The sequence below is a fragment of the Apis florea genome, unplaced genomic scaffold (genome assembly GCF_048593485.1).
Source record: "Apis florea isolate Af1SG1 unplaced genomic scaffold, ASM4859348v1 contig_2492_pilon, whole genome shotgun sequence".
Taxonomy (NCBI): Eukaryota; Metazoa; Arthropoda; class Insecta; order Hymenoptera; family Apidae; genus Apis; species Apis florea.
Window position 1 is genome coordinate 5813163 of NW_028256593.1, and position 14214 is coordinate 5827376.

General features: G+C 41.2%; 2 protein-coding genes across 6 annotated transcripts in view; one reads left to right on the forward strand and one right to left on the reverse strand.

Moving 5' to 3' along the window:
- The window catches only part of ssh (Protein phosphatase Slingshot), a 43880-nt gene extending 37002 nt beyond the window's left edge, over positions 1-6878 (forward strand). For all 4 annotated transcript variants that reach the window (XM_086905693.1, XM_086905694.1, XM_086905695.1 and 1 more), the window contains 4 exons: positions 1104-1298; positions 2024-2293; positions 2431-3008; positions 3146-6878. In XM_086905693.1, coding sequence (XP_086761819.1) covers positions 1104-1298; positions 2024-2293; positions 2431-3008; positions 3146-5847 — 3745 coding nt within the window. In that variant the 3' untranslated portion in view covers positions 5848-6878. The remainder of the gene's footprint in view (positions 1-1103; positions 1299-2023; positions 2294-2430; positions 3009-3145) is intronic.
- Positions 6879-8654: 1776 nt separating this feature from the next.
- LOC147657968 (striatin homolog) lies at positions 8655-14113 on the reverse strand. Of its 2 annotated transcripts, XM_086905704.1 has the most exons (8): positions 13879-14113; positions 13436-13680; positions 13139-13228; positions 12434-12708; positions 12084-12273; positions 10814-11015; positions 9067-9261; positions 8655-8862 (listed from the first exon to the last, which is right to left on the reverse strand). In XM_086905704.1, exons 3-8 carry the CDS (start codon positions 13192-13194, stop codon positions 8701-8703), a joined length of 1080 nt encoding a protein of 359 aa, XP_086761830.1. In that variant the 5' UTR covers positions 13195-13228; positions 13436-13680; positions 13879-14113; the 3' UTR covers positions 8655-8700. The 2 variants fall into 2 exon arrangements, with proteins under 2 accessions (XP_086761830.1, XP_086761831.1); XM_086905705.1 differs by lacking the exon at positions 13139-13228 and having other exon boundaries at positions 13879-14108.
- Positions 14114-14214: the final 101 nt, after the last annotated feature.

Sequence of the window (14214 nt, forward strand, 5' to 3'; positions counted from 1 at the left end):
TGAGAAACGCGTAAACTAGGAGCGAACGCACGGAACGAAAGGTAAATCGTTCTGGTTCGCCTCGGTTTTTACCGTAAAAGATCGATTCGCGTTCCAAGGATTTTTTTTTTTTTTTTCTTTCTTTCTTTTCTCTCCGCGATAAACGTTTATATGGCCACGGCGGATTCGCCCGATCGACGAAATATTCGGGGAAATTCGAACTGAACATTTTTCGTCCAACTTCCAACTTTTTATTCGAGCGACAAAGTTTTTTCCAAATTTTTGCAAAAGTTCAAGCGAGAGAACTTCCACGATACTTTTTTTTTCTTTCAATCCTGTTCACGCTTGAACGATTGAACGTTGTATGAATTTTGTATCCATGTTGAATTAAATCGGTATGTTTAATTAAATCGTAGGATATTATTCGCGTCATTGGTTTTATTCCTTTTTTTTAATCTTCTAGATCGATATTATTAATTATGGGATTTTTTTGGAATTTAACAATTATCGAAATTGTATTGAATTTCTAAATTTTTAATTTATCCTCCACGTTTAACCACGTTTTTCGTAAGAATATTAATTGAATCGAACCCCATTTAATTTAATCGAACGTGAATCGTTATAAGATTAATTTTGACCATATTTATCTTTTTACATATAATTATTCGAGTTTGTGGAATTTTACCTCGTTACGATAAACCACTACCTATTCACTTAATAGTAACCTCCGTTCCTTCCATCCTATTTTCCAACTTATTTTTTTCTCCACGAGCATTAAACCGAGAAATAACTTTGGTCCAATTTGTTTCCGTTGAAACCACCGCGAACGAGGTGATATTTCCTGTTGGTCGTGGAAACGGAAACGATTTACTTATTCCTAGATAGAAAGAAATCCTTTAACCAACTCCTTCGAATATTTTCGATAATAACGCTTCGAATATATTATATAAACATCGATCCATCGATCATTCCTTCTTTTCTCTCTCTCTCTCTCTCTCTCTCTTCAAAAAAACTCGTGGTCGCGATAAAAATAAACGTAAACGACGACATATATTTATTTACTCGCACTCGGGGAACACGTGCTGGAATGGAATTTTGAAACGTGGTGCGAAAATTGTGTACAGGTCGGCCTTGCAGACGTTGCACAAAGTGTCGAGCAAGGCGCGCGAGCAAAACTACTTCCTAGGTGGGCTGTCGCACGACTGGGTCAGTTACTATGAGCAACGAATCGAGAGCGATCGCTCGTGTCTCAACGAGTGGCATGCTATGGACAACTTGGAATCTCGGAGACCACCGTCGCCGGACAGCGTACGCACCAAGTAAGCCCTTATATCTGCCAAAATTTAACGCTTTTCGAGTGGTAAAATTCGCTTCCATAATTTATCGCTCGAAACGTATTTAATAATAATAACAACAATCGAATATAATGCCGAGATCATTACACGGATCGACTAATAGCTACGAATAAATTATTTATTTATGCATTTCAATAAGTAAGTAATAACTTGAATACATATATATAGAGTTAGTTTAAGTAATTACTTATTGAAGTGCCTCATATATATGGCAAAAAGGAGAAGAGTATTCCGATTAAACGACACGTGTCCATCTTTTTCTCTATTCGCTATTCGTAAACACGTTAAAATAACTATATATATATATATATATATATATATATATATATATATATATATTAATTTTATTTTCTGGCTTTTATTTCCTTCCTTTCTCATATATATATACTTTTAATGACTTAGTGAAATACTTAAATATATATATGGCAAAAAGGAGAAGAATATTCGCAATTAAACGACACGTGTCCATGTTTTTCTCTTCTCTCTCGCTATTCGTAAACACGTTGGATAGACATATCGGGAGGATCGGTCCGGAAACGGAGAACAGCTGGGTTTCGGTGGGAATTTAACTTGGCCGTTTGCCAAACAAACGGCTTTATACGCTCGCGAATAGAGGGAACAACGATAGAACAGTTTCGGGACAAAAAAATTATTCGCGATTAACGTTCGTTTGTTGTGACGCACGGCAGACCCAGAGAAAGGGACGAGACCGAGCGGGTGATCCGATCGACGTTGAAGGAGATCATGATGTCCGTGGATCTGGACGAGGTTACCTCCAAGTATATTCGAGGCCGTCTCGAGGAGGACCTCGACATGGATCTCGGTGAGTTTAAACCGTTCATCGATCAGGAGATGCTCACCATTCTCGGCCAGATGGACGCCCCGACCGAGATATTCGACCACGTTTACCTGGGGAGCGAGTGGAACGCGAGCAACTTGGAGGAGCTCCAGAAGAACGGGTAAGTTCTTCGTTCCCCCCTCCCCTCCCCCCTCCCCCTCCTCCTGTTTTACCTACATTATTATTATTATTATTATTATTATAATATGGAAAAGAAAGAAAAGAAAAGAAAACTGGTGGATGGATTGTTGCCCCCAGGGTGAGGCACATATTGAACGTGACACGGGAGATCGACAATTTTTTCCCCGGGATGTTCACGTATTTGAACGTGCGCGTGTACGACGACGAGAAGACGGACCTGTTGAAGCATTGGGACGACACGTTCAAATACATCACGAAGGCGAAGAAGGAGGGGTCGAAGGTGTTGGTCCATTGCAAGATGGGGGTGTCGAGGTCTGCCTCGGTCGTGATCGCGTACGCGATGAAGGCGTACAATTGGGATTTTTCCCAGGCGTGGAAACACGTGAAGGAGAAGCGGAACTGCATCAAACCGAACAACAGCTTCCTCCTTCAATTGGAGACGTATCAGGGTATATTGGACGCGATGAAGAACAAGGAGAAGCTCCAGAGATCCAAGTCGGACACCAACTTGAAATCGCCCACCTCGCCCAAGGACGGTCGAACGTTGAAGAAGGAGGAGAAGTCCGGGAACCCGGGCGAGGAGGAGGACGGGTTGCGGGGTGTCGAGTTCTCGGGATCCGAGTTGAAAAAGAGCGGGCAAAGGCCGAAAAGTTGGTCGCCGAACGTGAAAATTTCCGAGACCATGCTGCCCTCTGGTACGTACGTTGCTCTTGTCGTTCAAAAATTACAAACAACGATCCGCTGCTCGATGCTATACGTGTTTGCGTATACCTTTGTATACACATGTGTGTGTAGTACGCGTGTATCTCTATCCCTGTTCGTTTGTTCGCAGTTCCTCTCTCGCAGTCGCTGGAGAGCATCGACAAGGCGGGAGGAGGGAGCGCGGAGGTGACCAGGGAGGATCTTCTTCGGTCGAGGATGGGTGGGGGTCGGAAAGGTGGCGCGGCGGGGTCGCAGGAGGGGAGGAACGTTTTGATGCCGTGCGACAACGGGCAATCGTACAGCGTGTCGCAGAACAAGATCGTCCACCTGCCGGGGCCCCTCCCTCCGCCCCCACTCCCGGCCCCGGACAGGGCGACGGGGGGGGCTGGCAGGAACGTGAAGGACCGGGTAAACGAGCTCGAGTCAGAGCAGCGGAGCGGGCAGCGGAGGAAAGGGCTGGTGTTGAATCTGACCAATCAGTTCGAGGCGGTGAGCAGCAAACCGTCCTCGCCGAGCTCGGATCCGGAGGAGCAGCCGGTACGGAAGGCAACTACTCACGCATCGAGTACCGCTTCCGTGAACGAGAACGGCTTCGTGGCCCAGCAAAATATATCCTCCTTATCTTCGTCTTCGTCTTCCTCTTCGTCGTCGTCGTCGTCGTCATCGTCGGAAACGTCGATAACGGTAAACGCGAAGCAAAACCACGCCGCGGCGTGGGATCATTCTCGAGACTCGAGGAGAAGAACGGACGAGAATCGAGGAAACAACGGCGAGTGTCTAGTCTGGACCGACGGTAGTGTTGGTGGTAGTGGTGGTAGTGGTGACGATGGTGGTGGTGGTAGTGGTGACGTTAAGACGAACGGAGAAGCGAGCGAATGTATCGTGACGACGACAACGACGACGACGACGACGACGACGACGACGAGTACCGCTACTACGACGACGACGTTGCCGCGAAGGAGCAAGAGAGAAGGTGGGGATCCGTTCAGCGCGCACGTGGATCGAGTGTTCGAGCGGGAGGAGAGGCAAGGGGAGCAGGCGAGCGGTGTAACGGCGGCGGCGACGACGACGACGAGGGACTCGCCGAGCAGGCAGAGCTCCTGGAGCAGTTACGACAGCGCCGTGGTCCTCGAGAACAACAACTCGGTGCACAGTTCCTGGGCCACGTTACCATCGAGGAACAGCTCGTGGGGCTCGTACGACATGCGGCCGTCCGACCTCCTCGGCTCCAGCGGCCTCTTCCCGTACGACAAGGAGGATATACCTTGGCATCCGGGTACCGTGAAACGTACGAAGCAGAAGCTCGAGGAGGGTAACGCGTCGTCGAGCAGCGTGAAACGCGTGTGCACGCAAAATTCGGACGGGGCCGAGGAGGAATCGTACAATCCTCCTGTACTTTTGCATCACGCGGCGTCCCCGACGCCTCCCCGCAGAAGGGATTCCTCGCCCGGTTATAACAACGGCAATAATCATCGAACCAACTCGAAGATTATGGTGGACCCGTTGGTCGTAGTTAGAAATTGTCCCAGCCCCGCGAGGGGGATCGATATCTCGCCTTCGTCCTCCTCCTCCTCCTCCTCCTCCTCCTCTTCGATGATCCGTCAAGTTGGAAGATTGTCGACCAGCGCCCCGGCACCTTCCTCCCTCTCCTCGGACTCGGATCTACCCTCGTCGTTGAGATCGTGCAGGTCGGAGAGCGAGACGTCGTCGAGCCCCTGCGTGGTCAACACCACTCAATGCCCTTCCGTCAAGCATCACAAGATGGTTCTCGAGAATCTGAACAGCAACAACAACAACACCAACACTACCACCAATAGTCACCAGAAGTCGATGTTCAACAAACAACGTTGCCTGTCCGTCGACGACTCGCCCGTCGAGACCACCGAGTACCCGCGAACCAATCCTGCCAACGTCGCGGCCATCGCCGTCACCACCGCCGTCCCCACCGCGACGACCACCATCTCCGGCCTCGTGAAGAATCTGAAGAAGGAGTTCGAGGCGAAATCGAGCAAATTAGAGAAGAGTCCGGAGAGCGGCAACAGTTTCGAGAACGATTCCTCCCCGATCGTATCGTATCCGTCGTCCTCGTCCTCGTCGTCGTCGATGGTCGTGATCGGTGGTAGTAGTGGTAGCAATTGCGGTAGTGGTGGTAGTGGTGGTGGTGGTGGTGGTGGTGGTAGTGGTAGTGGTAGTAGTAGTAGTAGTGGTGGTGGTAGTAGCGGCGGTGGTGGTCGAGGCGCGAAAAGGGACGCGAAGATTCGAAGCTTGCCCTCGTCACCTGTTATCCCGCACGACGAATCCAAGATTCAGGCTCCGCCCGAAACCAAAGAGAAGGAGAAGGGGACAGGAGGAGGAGGAGGAGGAGGAGGGAAAGAGAGCGCGGATACGCAGCAGGAGAATTCGGAAGACCGGTCGGTAAGGGTTCTGGTCGGTAAATACGAGGTCGGTAAATCAGATTCGAGAAAATCGACCGAGATCCAATTGCGGATGCACAGAGACAAGGATTGGGAGTCGATCGATTCGCAGCAATCGCAACAACAACAACAACAACAACAACAACGACACGGCAAGTCGTCGAGAATCACGGCCGAGTATAGCAGAAGATCGGCACCGATCCTGATCAATAATCATTCGTCCTCGTCCTCGTCCTCCTCGTCGTCACCGTTGTTCGGTGAAACGGCGCCGGAAGCACCAGGCAGGCCACCGGTCCCATCCGCGGGAACCGGGTCCACGGGTAGCAAGAAACAACAACAACAACACGGCAGGACGCATCCTCTCGCCAGGCTGCAGGTCAGGCCTAGGCACAGCAGTCCGGTTTATAACACGATGTAAAATAAAAAAAAAAAAATAAAACGAAGAGAGAAGAAGAAGAAGAAGAAGAAGAAGAAGAAGAAGAGGAATAAGACGAAGACGAAGAAGACGAAAAAGAAGAAGAAGAAGAAGAAACGTTTATCGATTTGGTTCTCTTTCTCTCTCTCTCTCTCTCTTTCTCCTCTCTCTTCAACTCTCTCTTTCTCTCTCTCTCCCTTCCCCTCTCTCGAATTCGAGCGCGCGTACCTGAATACACGGGTATGTTGTCGTGACCACAATGTGAAAACCACGTGATCTCTGTACGATGCCAACGAGACGAGAATCATCCTGTTCGAGCTCGACGACGAATCGACGGGGACTCGGATATTTGTATAGATTTGTTTCCCACCATCTTCGATGTGTACAATTTTACCCTATTCGGCGAGAATGTAATCTATTTCTGTGCGACGATACGACAGAGCACCCGTATTTTTTCGATGCGTATTTCTTCGAACGGGCAAGGTGTTGAAACGACGACGACGACGACGACGACGACGACGATAATACGATGAACTTTTCTTCGCGCGTTGAAAAATCGCGTTTTATCCCAACAACGAGTATCGTTGCCACGCAAATTTCGTTCCGATTTTTATATCCGCGATAATCGAATCGGAAATTCGTTCGTGTTCAAAAGCGATGAAAAAAATATATTCGAAATCGTGGGATCGATGAGCGGAAAAATAGCGAATAAATGGGTAAATAGTTTGTTGCGAACGAGATGATTAGTCTTCTATCGAGAATTCGAAAAGATACAAGTGCCTTGTCCTACCGTCGACGATTGTATATGACCGTATATAGATATATTTGTAATAAGGCACGTTCAAGGTCCTTTTAACGTTTTTATGTTCCTTCTCACACGTCAGACGCGTGATCTTTGGCCTGCTCTTCGTTATTTTTTAAGCTGGAAATGCAACAATTCTATAGAAAGACACGAAAGAAAAAGAAGAAGAAGAAGAAGAAGAGGAAGAAGAAGAAGAAGAAGAAGAAGAAGAGGAAGAAAAAAAAAAAGAAAACGCTGTTATTCCTACGACGTGTCGTCATCCGTAGATCTAATAATGGGCTTGGAATCAAACGTGATGTTTGCGGGGGTTGGGTCGCGCAAAAGTTGGAGCCCATTGGTGGTGGGGCTCGGTCAGGCTGTGAACGAAAAGTCCGGGCCTCCCGCTATCCCGCTCAAATTCTGGCTCTCCGGCTCCTCCTTTTGCCATTCGCGTTGTGATCACCGAGGCGTATGCGAAACACAGAGATTCTATATGATAATAATAATAATATAAACAAACACCTCGGAACGACGACGTGTAACGTTAACCTGTACTATTTTAGCGTATTTTAGAGCGAACAATGTGATTAGGAATGGTGCACAGTATGCGAGGAGACGAAAGTAGCGAAAAACCCTCTCTCTCTCTATTATTATTATTATTATTATTATTATTATTACTATTATTATTATTATTATTATTATTATTATTATTATTATTACTATTATTATTATTATTACTATTATTATTATTATTACTATTATTATTACTATTACTATTATTATTATTATTATTATTATTATTATTATTATTATTACTATTATTATTACTATTATTATTACTATTATTATTATTTTTATTACTACTGTTATTATTATTATTTTTATTACTATTACTATTATTATTATTTTTTATTTTTATTATTATTATTATTATTATTATTCCCTGTTTGGAAGAGTCGTTTCGAATCGTTCGAACGATTCGATCGGTTCTGGCTATCGTTCGATCGATCGTTATCGGTTTATATATTCAACTGTCTTTCCACTCTGTATATCGTGTGTAAAGCATAGTCGCGCGACCCGAATTTCTTTCTCGTATCGTATCTCTCGTTTTTCGTTGTTCGATTCGATCGTATCTCGTGTTCTCGTGTCTTTAGAAACGTGTTTTGTCCTTTCCTTCGACCAGTGACGATAATCGCCTATCGAACGTTTTACCGTTAATCGCTAGCTCGAAAAAAGTACAATGAGGAACACACGGCTCGATATCAACGTTCGTCATTCTTAGACATATCATCGGACCGTTCATTCTCTTATTTGTATTCGCAAAGCCATGTCGACCAATTTTATACTATAATCCCGATATTGATCATGATGATTGATAATGATGATGGTGATGATGATGATGATGGTGATGATGATGATGATGATGATGGTGATGATGAATGCGAGGCTCGTTTTTTGATAAGATGCACCGCGACGACTGTGTGTGTAGAAATATATTTTATTACCGAGATAATTTTGCAAATAATTTCTCGATACGTTCGTTCTAACCGCTGTTTGTTGTCTCTCGGCGTAACATCCGAGGCGTGAAACGATCCGGATGTTATCGAAAAAACTGTAACAAACACACTTGAATTAGAATAAAAAAAAAAAAAAAAAAAAAAAAAAAGTTACATCGCCAATGCTGCGCTTCACATATCGACTCGATGTTCGACGTATATAATAACGACGTTTCTCTTCGCTTTCTCTCTCCTTCGAAACGGTAAAAAAAAAAAACACAAAATGGCGAAACGTACAACCTCGCGCGCACGTGAAAGAAAGAAAAAAAAAAAATGTAATAACGTTTCTCGCTCGCTCCACATATACATAACAATAACCCGGTCTCGGCGACGCCAAGAAATTTCCGTTTCTCGGAAAGAATTAAGAAAAATTTAAAAACTTCTTCTTTTCTTTTCCCTTTTCGGCCTCGATCCAAACGATGAGAATCTAACGGACGGACGAGAAGGAAAGGAATAATAAAACGGAGACTCGATTTGATCCGAGGAAAAAGTGTTTTTAATCTTTGGGATAGAGTAAGATCAACTCGGTTGAGCGTCGATCTCGTATATCCTTTTGCCAGCGCAGAACGCGAGCTGCGGCACAATGCTCATGGATCGAGATTTCTTCAAGTGTTTCGGATTCACCGGACCAATGTCCATACTGTACGTGCCGCCTCGTAAATTCCTGATCATCGCCAACGTCTGCCGAAGAGACAATCGTCGTCATCATCGCGCGTTTAACAACACACCCCCACCCACCCCCTCGCGTATATATATACACATATATCATACATACATATATATATATATATATATATATATATATATATATATATATATATATATATATATATATATAAGAATCGCGAGCAAACGAGAAATTTATTCGTGCGTATGTATACTCACGGCGTGGGATCGCAAGTCGACCACCCTGAAGAGATTGATATCCGTGCCGCCGCAAGCGATGAACATGCTCGACACGTATTTGCCGCAATAGAGAAGGGAGGAATAACTGTCGGGCACCAAGGAAACGAGCAGCTTTCCGCTACCGTAGTCCCACAATTGGATGGAATTCTCCTTTTGCCACGAGCACGATAAGATCTGTTCGCAGTAGCTGTTTGTTAAAATAATAATAAAAAAAAAAAAAAAAAGGAAAAAAAGGACGGAAAAAAAGCATCCAAGATTCCTGGGTTGGATCGGCAATATATTCTTTTAATAGGTTCTTTTTCTTTTTTTTTTTCCTTTCTCTCTTACGTTCGATCGTTTTTTTTTTTTCTCTCGTCATTTCGTGGTGGTGATTTTTTTTCGAGATCTCGCGCGCGTGTTAAAATTGAAACGTTTCGGGGAGCGAAGTAGGGCGAGTGTGAATTCGGGTGAATTTTGGAAAATATATTTATGGGATATATTTAATTAGAATTATCGATATTTGATAAGCGTTTTAAAGCGTTTTTCGAAACGGTCGGTTATTCTTTGTTTTTTTTTTTTTCCCCGTTGCGCGATATAACATCGGCCGCGGATTTTATTTTAAAATTTTTCGTAGTACACCTACAAATAATCGACGACGTGTTATTAACAATCGCACGCTTCCGACACGTTTCTTTTGAACTGGAGAAAGACTATAGCTGCTTTTTAAATTCGATAAACACTGCCAAACCGCTATTGCACTTTTTTCGTTTTATACATTTTATATACGTGTATGTATGTATGTATATATATATATATACACGACTATGGATTTTTGTTCGATAAACCAATTTTTTTGATCGACAATCCAAAACAAATGGATTATTCGGGGGAGGGGAAAATGTAAGATTACGAAATATGTTTACTCGTTTATATTTAATTATTATTATTATTATTATTATTATTATTATATGGTGACGAAAAAAAAATTGATTTATACGCAACGAAAATTCAGTGTTGTTGTTTGAAGAAAAATGTGTAATGTTTATATAAATTTTCAAAGAATACATACTGCCATTTTTCAACGTCTTTTTATTCTCATTTGAAAAAGAGCTATAGAATCATTCTTCTGGTTAATCGCGGGTAATTATTTCGCAAAATTTTTCTCTCCTCTCGTCTTGTGTACTTCTCTCGCGTTTCTTCTTTTTTTTTTAATCAAATAATTAATATTACACGATGACCAAAAAAAAGAAAAAAGAAAGGAACGATTGGAATTTTTTTCTTTTTTTTAATTATTATTATCAAAAAGAAATATCGAGCAATTTTTTATTCGTTTCGATACGATTCATTTGTTTTGCTGAAACGCTTACTTTTATTAATTTCTATTCCGTTGAATAAATTTCGAAATTCTTCTGCGATAATATCTGTTGGTTGGTCTACCAAATTTACCAAAGAAGACTAAGTAACAAGATAATCGATCGTTTGTTCGTTCACCATAGATGAAATATCGAGAGCGCATAAAATAAAAAAGAAGGTCGGTAAAAATCTATTTGTAAAAAAGGAAATTAATTTCCGATTTATCGATCGAATCAAACTGACCCACTCGTTACGAGAATCGACGGTCGGTAAAAAAATATTTCGTCAAATCGATCTGCGACTTATCGGCCAGAAGAAGAAGAAGAAGAAGAAAAATTGCCCCGAACGAAAGACGCGTTAAAATGGGAGAATACACACACGAGAGTTCGAATACCTCTTTTCCATTCTTGCTTATGTCGAGTCCATCGCCGCACATGTGCACGCCCGATATACGCCTGAACGCGTACGGTTGCCTCGAGTCCCAAAATTGAATAGTGTTGTCCCAACCGCCGCTGATCAACTCGTGTGCCGATTTTGGTCTGAAACACGCGCTGAACACTCTGGATTTATGACCGTCCATAACTTCCAACGACTCGCTGCAATAACAATAACAACAACAACAACAACGATAATAATAATAATAATAATATTAACAACAACAAGGATAAATTAAATTAAATATCTCGCCGTTGTATCTATTGAGCCTATTATCTTTCAAACTGTTCGAACGAATAGTTTGTCCGATAATCGGTCGAAATCGATTGAAATGGGAGAGAGAGAAAGTTAGCGAAATTATTATTCGTAATATAATATTAAAAAATAAATGTGAACGAGCGTTGCGAAATATGGTAGAACGATACTGCCTAAATCGTCGTTCCTTTCGTTCTGTGCGCGTGTTACGCCTACGTGCCTTCGTCACGAACTTTACACGAACTTACGTTTTGAAATGCGCGCCACATCCGTTTGATCCGTTGAAACAAGCCATTACTTGGTCTTATATTGTGGAAAGTGGAATATATATATATATATACTATATAATAATATCGTAATCGAGAACTTTAAACGTAAGCTTCGATTATTCCGAGAGGAAAGAAAATACTTTTTCGTTATCTTGGATAATGATAATAATTCACAGAAATAAATATCGATCGAGCAAAGTTATTTCGATTTTTTACATTTGCACGATAAATTATGCGATAATTGCGAATACTTGTCTGTGATATATATAACACGTGTTTTTTATAATGAGGAAGGAAGAAAGTTTTGGATCGTTGTTTTGGATGTTCCTCCCTTCCACAGGAGAAAGGGATCAGAAAGATTTTTGGAAACGAGACGAGAAAAATGTTTGAAAGCGGAGCGATTATTTATTCGGTTTAATCGACTCGATTTGTTCGAGAAATCGATTACGATCGATCTCGTTTAACGAGATCAAGGTAATTTTCGATTCTTTCCAATTCTTTGCGCTTTGTAAATCTCTCGAAACGAACAAACTTTGGCCTCGAACCAATGTATCAAGGAATCGCGCGTACGATAAATATTTCTCATCGTAATTTCAATCGCTTTGCGCAATCGCACAAAGTATTCCCTTCCTTCGTCGACGATCGCCATTTCTTAACCGTAAGCGCGACAAAGATAACAGATATGTTTGTAAACACACGACCGACCTTGCGTGAAACACTCTCTCTTGCATTTTCGTTTCTTCGTCGTACATGATGAGCTTCGCATCGTTGCCCAAGGTTACGAATTTTGGTAGATGAGGGTGATAGGCCAAGCCTAGAACCTGCCTGTTCTCCCGTATCGTGTAAAGGCTTTGATTGGTCGGATAATGCCAACACTTGACGCAACCATTCGCATCTGCAACGATCAACGAACAACAGCATGGATAAATTAAAAGAAAGAAACGAATGAAGAATTCGGAAGAATTTTTTAAAGAAACGAAGCTCCATCCGTGTTCCTCCTCCGTTTATTATCTATATCAGAGAAAATAATAGAAATTGTGGTGTATAGCACTGACAAGTGGCAATGACGGTACGCGAGATTGGATAAGATTTGCGGACAGGCCTGTGTTTAACCGCCGTCACCGGACTTGGCATCTGTATTATCTCGGTATCGCGCAACACGAACTTTTCATTTTCGTTCAACTTTTCGTTCGTCCCGTTGTTGTTGTTGTTGTTGTTGTTGCTGCTGTTGTTCAACTTGTACATTTTCACCGTGCCATCCATCATGCCTGACGCCAAAAAGTCATACACCTCCGTGTAACATATGCAAAGAATATCTTGATTGCATTCTCTGAAAAAAATCATTTTTTTTTTTTTTTTTTTTTTTTTTTTTTTTTCAACAAATCAGAGAAATCAATTTAAATTAGAGAAATTAAGAGAAATTGGAAAAATTTTTCCAATATCTGCTTTTACGGTTAATTATATATTCTTATATAATCTCTTCGTTTCGTTGTAGAAAATTGTACGAAATCTTGTTATTGGTAATTTTTTTTTTTTCTTTTCTACTTAAAAAACTTAATCATGTACATACAAATGTACATACAAATTAATTGATCTTCGATGCATAACTTTGTATAAATAAAACAAATGAATTTTTTATAGCAAGGTGAAATTCGATATTTAATGTTCGATAATTTTCTTTCTTTTTTTTTTTTTTTTTTTTCTAAATCGGAAATAGTTTCGAATAACTTGCTCTATTATTCTTTATCTTTGTTCCATACATTTGCCTAAGGAGAGTTACATTATCATCCATATAAATTTTCGGTTCTTGATCCATCGCTTTTGTCAAGGCTGACTCAACTCCATCGACACTGTTAGTAACGTTATAGTTAAAAAATCGTGTGTATGCGTGTATATATATATATATATATATATATATACAAATAATGATATAGGAAGTGAAATGGAATAACAATGTGTTTGTAAAAATAACTTTTATACGATAATGTACAAAGTGTCGTCTGTGTGTCAGTTACGAATGTATTATACCGTTGAGATTAAAAAAAAAAAAAACGTACTATTCTAGATAGAATTTCGTTCTCTTCGTCGGAACTTGGGAATTTGTTTTCGATGTTTTGTCCAATGGTAAGATATCATGCTATTTCATCAATTGCATTTATTAATTCTACCACTTAATTTCATTTTACCACTTCATTTACGAGGCTTTGAGGCTATAAACTCCCCAGAAAATTCGTCGAAATGACGATCAATTTTAGAAAACTTCATATACGTTTGATGGGACACGTTTCGTAAGCTTTCGAACCTTTAAATTTCGTTATATCAGTTTCAAAAATAGTTGCGTTAACTTAGAAATTTTATGAATACTTATGCTTTACGACGTTTAAATAAATAAAAAAATAATTAAAACTATTGTTTTAATAATGTAATTCAAAATCGTTCTATATATAATGCCATAAAGAATGCAATGGTATGGTTTAAAATATTAATTAATTTTTTATACTTTTGCGTAACAGATTAAAAATTTTCCAATTACTCTACAATTCTGAGTGCGTGTGCTCCATAGATTTTAAAATGTAAAATGTTTGAAAAAATATTTTGTACGTTAAAAAATATAAAATTTCCAGTACAAAAATATCACACGTAATTATTTCAAATGACAGGTCAAATAAATAACAGTCAGTCATTTGTCTTATTATCGTACGTGTAATTACACGGGTAAAATACAAAATGAACCTATCGTCCAATGTATTTTCACGCCATCTAGTCCAGAATTATAAAAATAACAAGCACTGACTGAGACAAAACGTGATTGATCGGATACCGGAATCGTTTCTCG